The 13309-nt window shown below is 41.4% G+C and overlaps 1 protein-coding gene across 5 annotated transcripts; it reads left to right on the forward strand.

The window, feature by feature from the left end:
- The first annotated feature begins 1583 nt into the window (after window positions 1-1583).
- Window positions 1584-13298, forward strand: slc15a2 (solute carrier family 15 member 2). 5 transcript variants are annotated; one of them, XR_011244394.1, is made up of 24 exons: window positions 1584-1886; window positions 2901-2988; window positions 3666-3807; window positions 4122-4214; window positions 4581-4680; window positions 5005-5095; window positions 5174-5251; window positions 6611-6693; window positions 6838-6921; window positions 7024-7113; window positions 7523-7567; window positions 7857-7892; window positions 8587-8675; window positions 9024-9105; window positions 9295-9420; window positions 10000-10164; window positions 10251-10297; window positions 10409-10516; window positions 11196-11295; window positions 11380-11523; window positions 11709-11813; window positions 12014-12244; window positions 12599-13004; window positions 13212-13298. XR_011244394.1 is itself a non-coding variant. In XM_020105917.2 (23 exons), exons 1-22 carry the CDS (start codon window positions 1878-1880, stop codon window positions 12224-12226), a joined length of 2118 nt encoding a protein of 705 aa, XP_019961476.1. In that variant the 5' UTR covers window positions 1584-1877; the 3' UTR covers window positions 12227-12244; window positions 12599-13298. The 5 variants fall into 5 exon arrangements, 3 of the variants coding, with proteins under 3 accessions (XP_019961476.1, XP_019961474.1, XP_069389494.1); XR_011244393.1 differs by having other exon boundaries at window positions 12014-13004; XM_020105917.2 differs by having other exon boundaries at window positions 12599-13298.
- The last annotated feature ends 11 nt before the right edge of the window (window positions 13299-13309 follow it).

Here is a 13309-nt window from a genome sequence, read left to right on the forward strand (position 1 = left end):
GCAAATTGTAGCCGTGATAAAAGGTTATAAGGGAAATTATAATTTACATTCACAGAGCTTTAAGAAAAGAAGGCAGTCAGGTGTGACAAGTTTATTATCAAGAAGGTTAAAGGGAAGAGAGGGGCATTGTATTCACACAGGTGCCCCCCCCCCCCCCCACGAGGCCCCACGCCACCAACATTCTTCTTAATTTAAAGATTTCGTTGAAGACGTCTGAATGTGTGTGTGACGTGTTTGGTGGTGTGCCTGCACAGTATGTACTTTGTTTAACATGTTGATATTTAAAGAATTTAAAGAACTGGAATGATGTGGTTTGGGTATCATGCGTTTCTTTGGGGGTGAGGGGGGGGGTTGCCTGGGGCCCCTGAGGTCCCTTTAAAAAGCAGATTTCAGAAGGTTTAATTCTGAACATATACAACAACTATTCACTAAACAGTTAAATTAAAACTTGATAATCAAAAGTTGCTCATAAGGTTTTAATATTTTGGTCCCGTTTGCTTGTTATTGTATCAATAAACTAATTTATACACAAAACAAGCCCATTTTGTTCCCTTGTTAAGAGAAGAACTTTCCAAGATACAAGTGTCATACAGCTTAACAGTATAATATAATAATCAGTCAAACGAGTACTTTTACTTTAAGACTAGAGTTAACTAGCCTGTATCTGATGTTGTCAGGTGTGGTTTCATTTAGATATTTCTCCCTCCTGAATAATATCAGGAAATAAAATCAGTCAGACAAATATGAACTCCCCTGCTTTAAAAACATATTAGAGTTTGTTTCTGTTCTCACAAAATAATGTTTTCAGTTCAGAAATCAGACTGCGACAGTAAGTGAATGACAGTGGTCAGTGCTCTGCACACTGACATTCATTCAGCTCAGACCTGTGACCTGCACCCAAGACTTAAAAAGGACAAACTCTGATTATAGCCCTTAGTGTCTGGAGGTGGCCCCGCCCGGCCCCCCCCTTGGCAGCGCCACTGCACCGAGGCTCATTACTCTGAAGGTCGACAAGTGACTGTGCTGCTCTGAAGTTTTCTAATCACTCACACTTAGATCTGATCTTTATAAAACCATGATGAATGAATGTTTATGTTCCTGTGTGAACTTCTGTCTTCAGGAGTGTGTGTGAGTGTGTGTGTGTGAGTGTGTGTCCATCTGTCCATCTGCTTCACACAAACAGTATTTAGTTATTAATAGATGATGCCAGATCATGTCTCCGGATCTTTGGCCCTGATGTCCTGACTGTGCACGTCACGTCTCTGTGTAAGAGGTCTGACCCCAACCACAACTTACATCTTGGAATTAAGTTTTTAGCCTAATTTAAACCTTATAATAAACACACACACACACACACACACACACACACACACACACACACACACACACACACACACACACACACACACACACACACACACATTCGGTGGTGCGTTCACGTTCGCCATTCTGAGGAAAACAGGCAATTTGGTCCCAGTGACCCTTTATCCCAGTCAGATCTGTCATCGGTGAGTTTAACAACGACTCTATTGTTCAACCAGAGCTGCTGCTGCTCCTCCAACAAACTACCGGACCTCCTCCTCCTCCTCCTCCTCCTCCTCCACACACACTCACACGCTGAAACTGTTGGATGCAAATTGACGCACGCGTGGATGAAGTTGCTTCCCCCCTCAACACTCCGGTGTGTGGAGGCTGTTCCCGCAGACTCAAGTGCAGTTTGTGGTGGAATATTAACTTTAAAGTTCTCGTTAAGAGGATAAAGGATCGAGGGTTTCACTCTGGTGTCTCCAGAGAGCGGAGCTGAGCGGAGTGGGACGGACTTGTGGTGTAATCCAGCAGCAGTGAAGAGCCACAGTCTCATCAGCACAGAAAGAACCATGGCCAAGGTAAATACACACAGGAGGGTTTCTGGAGAGTGTTGTGAGTCCTTTTGTCTGATTGTGCTGTTGGAAAGTTGTGTTGTTGGAAAGTTGCATGAAAAAAGAAACCTGGCTGGATTTTACGCGTGGCCGCTGCGCTTCAGTTGTGGTGAGATGATGCAACAGGCGCATCATCTCCAGAAGGAAAATCCTTTAACATAAAGAGGCTCGGGACGTGAGAGAGGAATCTCTCTGTGCATTCAGATCCAAGACACAGCAAGAAACAGACTCTAACATGTGTGCACACACTCTTTTTCTGCACTTTGGTTAATCTTTGCACAAGTTTAACACAGACTCCAGGGTCCATTCGGAGCTGTGGCCAATCATGTATCTCCATATTTCCTATTTTACTTTGTGGATTTCCTGATCTGTTTACCTCCCCCTTCGTTGGAGGGATCAGTTTTTACTTTGAAACATGATAAAAATATATATTAGTGCAGATTGAAACATTTTAGAAAATGGTGCGCACGTTTTAAAAGTGTAAGAATATTCAGATGAAAAGGTTTTAATCTGTTCATAAATTGACTTTCTACTGCAACAGATGATCGTTTTCATTCAATCTGAATTTATTTATTATGTTTTTGATTAACTGAATAATTGATAACCTGAGATTTTGGAGAACAGCAAATCCCTTTAATCCTAAACTCATATCTTCATGTTTCAAGTTTATAAAGATATACGTTTTTCTAGTAAATACTGCTATGGAATATTTTTTATCACTGTAGTTGAGCATGATCTTATCTGATGCTTTAAATTTGTCCAACTATTACATCTGGACAATAATTAACTTGTGTATTATAAGGAAGTGTGTATTTGCTGCATGTCTCCTGTTCAGTGTTAGAACATTGATCCACTCCTGGTTAGAGACGCTGGAACTATTGATGGAATGTGCAGGTTTTTTGTTGACAGTAAATTCAGAGTCGCTGTTGAATCAATGTTAAAAAACTGAGATCACTGTCACACACATCCTTTGTTTTTCAGAAACTATGTGGGACCAACTACCCGACCAGCATCTGCTTCATAGTGGTGAATGAGTTCTGTGAACGCTTCTCCTACTATGGCATGAAAGGTACTGTATGTGAAATTCACGTGGGGGGAGGAGATGGACATAAACTGCAGGAGTCCGTATTCACAGAGCAGCTTCAGGGTCTTTGAACACAACCGTTGAAAGACTCTGATGTAAAGTTGTTGTGATGCTCAGATTGTTCAGATGTGTGAGTCAGCGAGGTGATGAACCGACGACTTCTCACATGACCTCATTCACTGTAACATGTCCGTCACAGCGCTTTAAACCATTTACACACACACACACACACACACACACACACACACACACACACACACACACACACACGTAAACATGGCATGAAAAACAGCCAACATCCTGTTCAGCTGTTTAAATAAACACATGACCTCAGTGTCATACAACATAAATTAAGATATATAGAAAAAAATAACCGTCCCTATAAATGTATCTGCTTATATTTGACTCTATATAAGTAATTATAAAGTAAAATAGAGCATCCAGCAGTGAAACTCTCTTTTGAAAAATTGTTGTGTTCTTTAATTATCAGTTAATTGGTTAATTGTCTGTTAATAGTCAGATAATTGTGAAAATGCCCGTCAGTTGTTTTTTCAGACACATTTAAATGACAGTGAAATGACTTCACCCTCAAGTCCTCTTGTTTTGTGGAAGCTCCGTCTCCCACAGTGGGTCCCAGCTGACGTTTGTGTGTCTGTCCACAGCCGTGCTGACGCTCTACTTCCTCACCTACCTCCACTGGGACAAAGACCTCTCCACCGCAGTCTACCACGCCTTCAGCAGCCTCTGCTACTTCACCCCCATCCTGGGAGCGCTCATCGCCGACTCCTGGCTCGGAAAATTCAAGTGAGTCCACCGAAACCCTTCATCATCCACTTTCCCTTCATTTGAGAAGTTCTGAGATATTTCTGTCATCCCAGTACAATGGAGGTGATGATGTTTCAGCAACACTTTGTCTAAAGTGTGTGACACCAGATTAGTGGAGATGAATCATCCTGACCGCACACACACACACCACACACATATACACACACACCACACACACACCACACACATATACACACACACCACACATATACACACACACCACACATATACACACAGATCTTGTGTGATAACAAAAGCTCTGAATGTCCATAATCACAGTTTGCTCCCAACAGGACCATCATCTACCTCTCCGTCGTCTATGTGATCGGTCATGTGGTCAAGTCGGTCGGAGCCATTCCCACTGTGGGAAACAGCAACGTGCACATGTGAGTAACCTCGAGCTGAGTCCGTCATTTTGAGCTGCGTCTCTCATAGGTCTCCTTTTTTCACTTTCACTTTTTCACTTCAAATAATTTGTTTGGTCTAATCATGAGAAATGCTCATCTCAGGTTCTGATCACGATGAACGGCTCAAACACCAAAGATTTTCAATTTGCAGCAGAATAAAACATGAAAAAAGCAACAAATCTCCTCGTCTGTGTTTGTGGAACCAAACAATTATTTATTATATCAGAAATACTTCATTGATCCCAGAGGGAACTTGTGTCTGTGTTTATACAAATGAATGATCATCAAACTGAATGTGCATCAGGAATTTCCTCATCCTGCAGTAGCTCTGTGTTTGTGTTGCAGTGCTCTGTCCATGGTCGGTCTGATACTCATCGCCTTCGGCACCGGGGGAATCAAACCCTGCGTGGCAGCATTTGGAGGCGACCAGTTTGACGAGGAGCATGTGAGTCACTTTGTCTTTTTAGTGTGAAGCGATGAAAGCAGTGTGGCTTGTGTTCATCACACTCATCAACAAACTTTAACCTTTAACTAAAATATGACATAAAATATATTATTTCGTTTTTGCAAACACACGAGTCGTGTAAACAATAGAAGTCGTCACTGTGCGTCAGTCGGCTGGTTTTTCTGCCCTCTAGTGGTCAAAATAGATGAATGAACCTTGAATCGGTGTCTGAGTAGAAAAAGTCTTCATATAACTTTTTGAACCTGTTCTGAAATGTCACACCGTTGTTCTTTTTGTGCTGATGATTGTGTTGATCGCCTGCAGGTCAGCGAGAGACAGAAATTCTTCTCCATCTTCTACATGTCGATCAACGCTGGAAGCCTCCTGTCGACTGTGATCACACCCATACTGAGAGGTGAGTGCTGGTGAGAGGAACCTGCTGCCGTCCACAGTTTGACCGTTTTGGATGTTAATGCTGGATTTGCTCCTGCAGGGGATGTGCAGTGTTTCGGTGGCGACTGCTACGCTCTGGCCTTCGGGGTTCCTGCAGCTCTGATGGTCGTGGCTTTAGGTGAGTGTTCGACCGACTGCTGCGACCAATCGAGTGTCGTCAGCGTAGAGGAGGAGGTTTAACACTCAGCCTGGCCGAGAGAGTCAGTCCACACTTTGGTCAAATAAGATTCGGTGAACCCTAAGTATTTCTCGAGTGATTTGACGAGTGAGATGCGTCAACCTCTATTGGACGGCCATGACATGTGGTTCACGTTTCCCTCAGGTTGAGTTGTTATCACTCTGGAGATGATCTGACCTTTCATCTCGCACCATCATCTGATCTTTTTATTAAATTTTATTTGTCCTTAACTTTGGTTTATGACCAAGTAGCTGTAAAACTACCTGGATTTCCTGCTAAGCATCAGTGTGACAGTGCAACATCATTGTTCAGAGCATGTGAGTTTACAGATGCTGAAAGTTTGCTCAACTGTGCTTTAGTATCGAGCTGCAAACACAAACAGAAAATGTTTTGGGGGAAGATTTCTCAAATTAGGTCAATCTGGATAATATAACATTCTTAGACAGGATTTTTTACTTTTAAATATTTAAGGGGACCATTAAAAAGAGAGCAAGTAACTATAAATATATGAGATAAGAAGGTAGGAACACAATTTGAATTCTAGTGGAAATAACATCCGTATAAATTATAATTAGACACCAGTTATACTGAAGCTGCTCAGTGATTCATGACTGATGATGCTGAATGAACACGAGCTGTTTGGAAGTAAAATCTAAATCTGGCACAACAGAAAACTTTTTATCTCTTAAAAAAAACAAATACATTTTATTTGTACGCATTCAGGAAATACATAAAGATTCCAAGCTGCAATTTGAATATTTGAATCATAAAACCATTTAAACTGAGCATCACATTTCAGGATCTCAGCTTGTCTCACGCTGAGATCATGTTTGCTCAGTGTGAAGTCCAGTCTGGGCTTCCTGTTGATCGGGGCTGGGCCACAAACGTCCTGACGTTCAGTTGTCTCTGTCTGAGAATACCCGTCACCGCTGATCCATGTGTGCTTCACGCTCGGCTGAAGGCTCCCAGTGAAAACAAACAGTGCTTGTAGCTCTGCAGAGGCCCTGAATGCATCACAGCGAGGGCGAGACAAAGTGGGGGCTTCAGTCGGAGGCCTGAAGGGTTGTGTTTACAACAAGTGAAGTGTTTATTACCCTGAAACGTTTCAGAGTAAGAGAGCAAAAAAACCCAACATATCCTTAAAAGTAAAAGTCTGAACCTCATCTTAATTTGTGGGTTTATTATTACTGGCTGACATGAAGCTAAAAGAGCTTTCATTTCTTTGCGTTTTCACCTCCAACATAAACTGGTTTCTTCACTCGTCTGGCTCTGATCTGACTCTCCATCCATCCTGGGCAGTTGTTTTCATTGCTGGCAGCGGGCTGTACAAGAGGAATCCTCCCCAGGGAAACATCCTGTTGGAAGTCTGCAATTGCATTGGAGTGAGTCATCTCCCACTTTCCCTCCGCTTATATCAATATACAATTTATTCTCTTCGCTGTCAAGAATCATTGTGCTGCATTATAGCCACGAAGCCCCTGTCCACATCACCATTTTTATTTCCGTTATTTCATTTTGGTCCACAGTTTGCCATCAAGAGCCGCTGGAGGAGCTCAAAGTACGAACCCAAGAGGAATCACTGGCTGGACTGGGCTGAGGAGAAGTACTCGGTAAGAGAAGGGCGACTGTTAATAACTTCTCTCTCCAGGAGAAGATTTACATCTGCCCGTGCATCAGTAATCCCTCCACACTGTGGCTCTCTGTGTTCACAGAAGCGTCTGATCCAGGAGATTAAGATGGTGCTGCGGGTGTTGGTGCTTTACATCCCGCTGCCCATGTTCTGGGCTCTGTTCGATCAGCAGGTATGTGCAGAAAAACCACGTATGAACATCAGTCGCAACAGCAGTTTGACTGGTTAACGTGTCCAAGATGAAGTGAAGAGATCCACGATGGCCTGTTGGTTTTTATCCAGGCTGAAATATCTCAGCAACTTTTGGATGAACTATACTGTGAAATGTGCACATGATAAGGAAGAGCTGAGAAAAAGGATCAGGTGTGACGGTCATATCAATAATTTTGATTTGTGAGAGATGGACTCAAAGTTAACCTCAAAGCCACGTTCAGCTTTCTCAAATGTCCCTCCCTTCACCCTCACTGTCAGACCTTTGTCTTTCTTGGAAATGTTTGTCAGCTCCTCATTAATGTCCTTTCCACAAAAAACTGTCTGTCGTCCGTCACAGTCGGTTTTGTTCTTGTTTTTTTTTACTGCAGGGTTCCCGCTGGACGCTTCAAGCCACGAGGATGAACATGGCTGTTGTAAGAGAATTAACACTCGTTGTCAAAATAAAATAATAATCAGATAACGTCTTTTATTATTGCACAAACCCAGTGGGTGGGTAGTGACATCCGTTCGATTGCACAAGATGTCAGCTGTCAAACAGTTCCTCCCTTTGTACGGGAATCAGTTTATTCCAGTACATTTCATCGTTTATGGCCTTAAAAAAAAAGAGAACAGGTTTAATCATTGCTCATCAGATTTAAAAAGTTAAAGTTTTAAGTATCTGTGTTGTGAAAGCAATAATCCTGTTGTTTTTTTTTATTTCAGGGAGGTTCCTTCGTTATCAAGCCGGACCAAATGCAGGTTTGTGCCTCTGCTCTCACTGGGGATGTAGCTTGTGTTCAATTTCTCAAATTCTCCATAAACCATAATATAAAAATTTACCAATATGACAGAATTATACAATTATAAATCATATCCCCTCTCGTCTAATATAGTTTTCACCATATTCTGTGTCATGGAAGCTTAATGATGAGATATAAAGTTCATTCTGGATTTTTGGAAAAATTTTGTTTGCAATCATATTATATGAAAAATAATTTAATATCAAAAATATAACCAAAGTGCAGACTGAGCATGAACATAAAGAATGACAAAGTGTCAGTAGTTTCTTTTATTTTTGCGTCTGTTGCGTGTTGGAAACGACTTCAACCCATCCACTCGCTCTCAGTTAATCCAGCGGAGAGAGAGCAGCTTAGTAACAGCCTACAACTGATTTACACTTCAAATGAAAACCTGCCGTACATCCAGAAACATTTCATGGTGGTGGCATGAAATGTTTTTTCTGCCTCTTTCTGAAAACGTGTGTACGTCTCATTTAACACAATAAATCTGACTGATGTTTGAGTGAAAACACTTTTACAGCTGTTTATCTCCACGATCTTTCCTTCTGGCGAATTACGATCTGTCCTTATCCTTGTGTAACTCCAACCTTTATGCTTTTACGAGTCTTTTACAGACTCAATTAAAGTGTGTTTTCCTCCTCCCTGCTGTGTAGATGATGAACGCTCTGCTGATTCTTCTCTTTGTGCCCATCTTTGACCTCATCATCTATCCGCTCATCCGCCTCTGCAGAATCCACCTCACGTGAGTCGACGCTTGTTGTTGTGGATCCTCTCGTCTTTATTAAAAAGCCTCTTCAACGAGCAAAATGAGCCGAGTGACCTTTCTTTATTACCCAAGGACACATGGTTTAATATGTAGAATAAATGATCACACCTCATCATTTATTTCCCAGGAATAGAAACTAAAACCGCATTCAAAAGTACAAATGTGGATTTTCATGTGCAAATAGCATCAAGCTCAGGTTGATACATTTCTGACAGATGTGGAAATGGCTCAGATTTATGAAGTGATTTAAAACAGTCAGCACACACTGGGCCTGGAGTCATGGAGGATGTGTAACTGTCTGTCACCGACTCTCTCTGCCTTCAGGCCTCTAAAGAAAATGGCTGCAGGGATGGTTTTTGCAGCGCTGGCCTTCGGAGCGGCCACACTGGTGGAGGTGAACGTTGTGGTGCGTATGGGCAGCAGTCACACACTGTAATGCCTCTGATATAATATAACACAAAAAGCGAACCATAAAACATGGTATATAAGTTTTTGTCTTATAATAATAACAAGGTCTTTCTATAACACTAATTATAAGACTTTGTTCTCTGGTATTTATCAATGTGGTGCATTTGTTTCCTTCTCCGTCTGCTAGAAAACCGTGGTGGATCCTGCACCTTCAGGGAAATGTCTGGTGCAGGCCTTAAACCTGGCAGGAGGTGATGTCGTGGTGGATTTTCCTGGCAGCGACCTGTTTAAAGAGCCGATCCCATACCTGCAGGTTTTTACACTTTTTTTTAGATTATTTCAACAAACCATATTCTGGGGTTTTATCTGGGTTTTCGGTGTCAGGATGGACAGACTCTGAATTTACCAGAGGTCTGAGTGTGTTTGCTCGGTGAGAGGGAGCTGACCTGAGCGCTGAGAGGATTTATGACTCGTTCCCTCAGTGGTAATTTGCTGCGTTCAACCACTGGGGTCAAACATTTGTTTTGCAGGAGTGTGTCCTTACTGAGACATCAGCAGCAAGAAGACATGTGTCAGATAAAACACAAAGAAACACATGAAGTCCACATGTTATTCCACAGATTGTTATAAATTAGATTTTTGTATTACATCTAAAATATGAAGAGAATAAACAGGGATCAGCTCAAATCTAAAAAGATCTGAAGGATAAAATTATCATTTTTGCCATTTTAGAAAATATGTACTGTGATGTTTCTGATTCTGTTTTACAAATTTTGCATCTTCAAAAACTGGTGTTGATGAATGTTAAAAACTAGAATCTACATCCTCCAGTTCTCAGTGATGAATTTAATTTAATTGTAAAGAACCTGAACATGCAATCTCTTTGTGTCAGGACCCTCCTCAATATGAAACACTTCCACTGGGGTCGTCCAGCAAAGAACTGGCGGTTCAAGTCACTTTGAATGGAGAAACCTCGGTGTGTAACCAGACGTTTGAACAGCAGAAGACCTACACTCTCATCATCTACTCCCAAACTGCAGGAATCCAGTGCAAACTTGTGAGTGCACTGAAGGAAAACCTGCGAGAACTGGGTTTGATGTCAGAAACCTTTATAATCGACACGTGTGTTTATTTATCACCCAGGTGAATGACTCCATTAAGAAAAATGAAGATGGGAATCCCTTTCTGAGGTGAACTTTGTTTAATCTTCATTTCTATTCTTACCTTGTTAAAATAAACATTTTATCACAGCTCAGTTTACCAACCTTGTTTAATCGGTTCTTAAAATTCGAATTCAACAGGTTTCTCAACACGCAGCCAGAAGCGATGAACCTAACTGTTGGAGACGTGACTTTCCACGTGGCGCCCGGTTACAGCATCACTCCGAACGAGACTGTGGAGCGGGGAGAGTGAGTTCATCTGCTCTAAATCTGCAGGAAGTGCTAAAATCCAGAAGCCGCCGCTCGTCTCACCGATGTTTAACCAGCTTCTGTAAATCAGTTCCACCTCACAGAGAAGATTTCTGCCATTGGCCCTTTTCAAAACAAAAAGAAATATCTCAAGAATGCATGGAGGGAGTTTACACGTATCTGGAACCAGTGTTGAGTTGAACTCATAGATGAGCAGATTAGAATTTGGTGGTCAAAGCTCCTGAGCTCGTAATCCAAATGTTTTGTCTTGTGAATGCAACATCTCAGGAACACCTCCAGGGAACCGTTGACATGTGCTGCAGTGTTTGCACATAGGATCACGCAGCTGAATGGAATTTGAACTGGTTTTTGGTTTTGGGAACGTGATTCATCAGGAACACTTCGGGGGATTTATTTTCAAATTTGACACAAACATTCAGTTGGACTCAAGGATGAAGTGATTCAATCTGAGTGGTCAGAGGTCAAAGGTTAAGCTCATCATGGCCTCAGAAAACAAGTTTTTGACCGTTTGAACATGAAATATCAAATATTGACCATACAATCACGAGGGGGGGTGATTTTAATTGCATTTTCTTATTATTAATATTATTATTAATACCTTATGCTTTTCTATTTTTCTATCTCATCCTTCTTGCACCTCTGTCCTGCCTCTGTGTAGATACCCATACGTCAGCTGCAGCCTCCAGTCAGAGAGGTGCTCTGAGTTTGACCTGGGCCTCCTGGACTTCGGAGCTTCCTACACCGTCATTCTCACTGAGGTCAGGATAGAAAACAGCATCTTTATAAACAAAGATTTTAAAAGTTGTCCAAACTCACACCACCATCTCCGTGTGCTTTGTCAGGAATCAGGTAAAATCGTGGCCCACAGGGTGGAGGACGTGAGAGCCAACAACGTGAACATTGCCTGGCAGATCCCCCAGTATGTGCTCATAACAGCTGGAGAGGTCATGTTCTCCATTACTGGCCTGGAGTTCTCCTACTCACAGGTCTGTCATTAAACTCACTGACGTTAAATAAGGTGATGACCCTGTAGACTTTAGATTTCAGCCCGGTGAGCTGCTCTGTCGGTAGAAGCGATCAAACCGCTGAATAAGCTGATAATTCATCCAACTCATTAACCGAACGAGGTTCCTTCTTGTCTTTACTAACCGTGGGTCTCTCCTCCCTTCAGGCTCCTGCCAACATGAAGTCAGTCCTCCAGGCCGGCTGGCTGCTCACCGTGGCGTTTGGGAACGTGATAGTGCTGATTGTGGCCGAGGGTGCGGGACTGGAACAGGTAAGTCTTCAGGAGGTATTTCAGGTAACATCAAAACTCCTTAAGAAAGATAAGGAGTGTAAAAAACTTGTGTATGGAACATTTTCTGGGGTTTAATATGAATTATTGTTGGAAATACTTTATTATAAAAAGACTAATTTCTCTGTGGGGGTCATTTTCTGTGTCATTCAATTCTATAAAACACCTTTTCATTCCATTAGTGGAAGGAGTTCCTGCTGTTTGCCGGCCTGCTGTTGGGCGTCTGCATCATCTTCTCCATCATGTCCCACTTCTACACCTACGTTGACCCTGATCAGGTGGAGAAGTTGTACCTGGACGATTCAGGGAAGGAGGGAGACGACGACGATGACAAGATGAAGCAAAAATCAAATGACATACACCTGAACAAGACGGGGAAGACCACCAAATTATAATCGTGCCACATAACAAAGGTGAAGTATTTCAGATTTAGACAAGCAGCCGTCGTGAGGTTGTAAGTTTCTTTCAGTTTCAAATTTTCTTTCTTTTATATTCATGTACTATTGTTAAAATGATGCACTAAGAACTTTTCTTGTGTTTTAAAAGTTAAATATTTGTCATTTAATATATTTTGTGAAAACATTAACACTCCACCAGTGTTTAAAAGAGGCAGTGTGTGGTTTCTCACACCATGATCAATCGTGTTTTACAGATCAGTGTCAGATGTTATATGCTGTATATATTCGTTGCAAACTAACACTAATGTCTAAATGTTGTAATTTCTGTGTCGTAAAATAATGATCACAACTTTTTACTGTGTTTGACAGAACACGTTGGAGAAATGGTGAAGTTTACATTGTGAACCTACAACAGCGATAATAAGGAACCATAGTAACTAGTGGTTTTGCATGGTACAAGCCAATAATGACAAAATAAGCGTATGGAACATCACTGCAGAAGTTAAACACAGAATCTATTGAAAAACTACATTTCACAAGAAATCTTAGTTGATCCCTCTGAGTTGACTTGAAACCAGATATCTAGCAGCTGAGATGATAAAAATGATGAATCGTTATCTTACAGTGCACTGTTGTATGGTTTCATTTGTAGTATTAGAAAGTACAAAATACTAGTCTTTGTCAGAGGAGACATTTCAAAAAGCACAGGTGTAAATATTCAAATGAATGACGGCTGAATGTGGCCGCTTCACTTTCAGGGTCCTGGATGTTTATGGTCTTTCACTTCCACAGTTAATTTTTTTTGTGAGTTGAGTTGTTTAATGTGCTTAAACATGCAAAACCAACAGTTTGGTCCTTTAAAGTCATTAAATACTTGATGTTTTATTCAGGGTGAAGTGTAAATGATGCTGCTCCCTGTTAAGTTCTGTAAATAGACCCATGCGTTGTTAAAACTTGCTGCTGTAGGAAGTTTTCAATGAAGTTTAAAATGTACATCTGTATTTTTGTATTAATCTGTGATTATCTATGTTCACGTCTGTACAATAAAATTTGTGTCAGTGGAAAAAAACCCAACAAATT

The sequence above is a fragment of the Paralichthys olivaceus genome, chromosome 10 (assembly GCF_024713975.1).
Source record: "Paralichthys olivaceus isolate ysfri-2021 chromosome 10, ASM2471397v2, whole genome shotgun sequence".
In the NCBI taxonomy this organism is placed as follows: Eukaryota; Metazoa; Chordata; class Actinopteri; order Pleuronectiformes; family Paralichthyidae; genus Paralichthys; species Paralichthys olivaceus.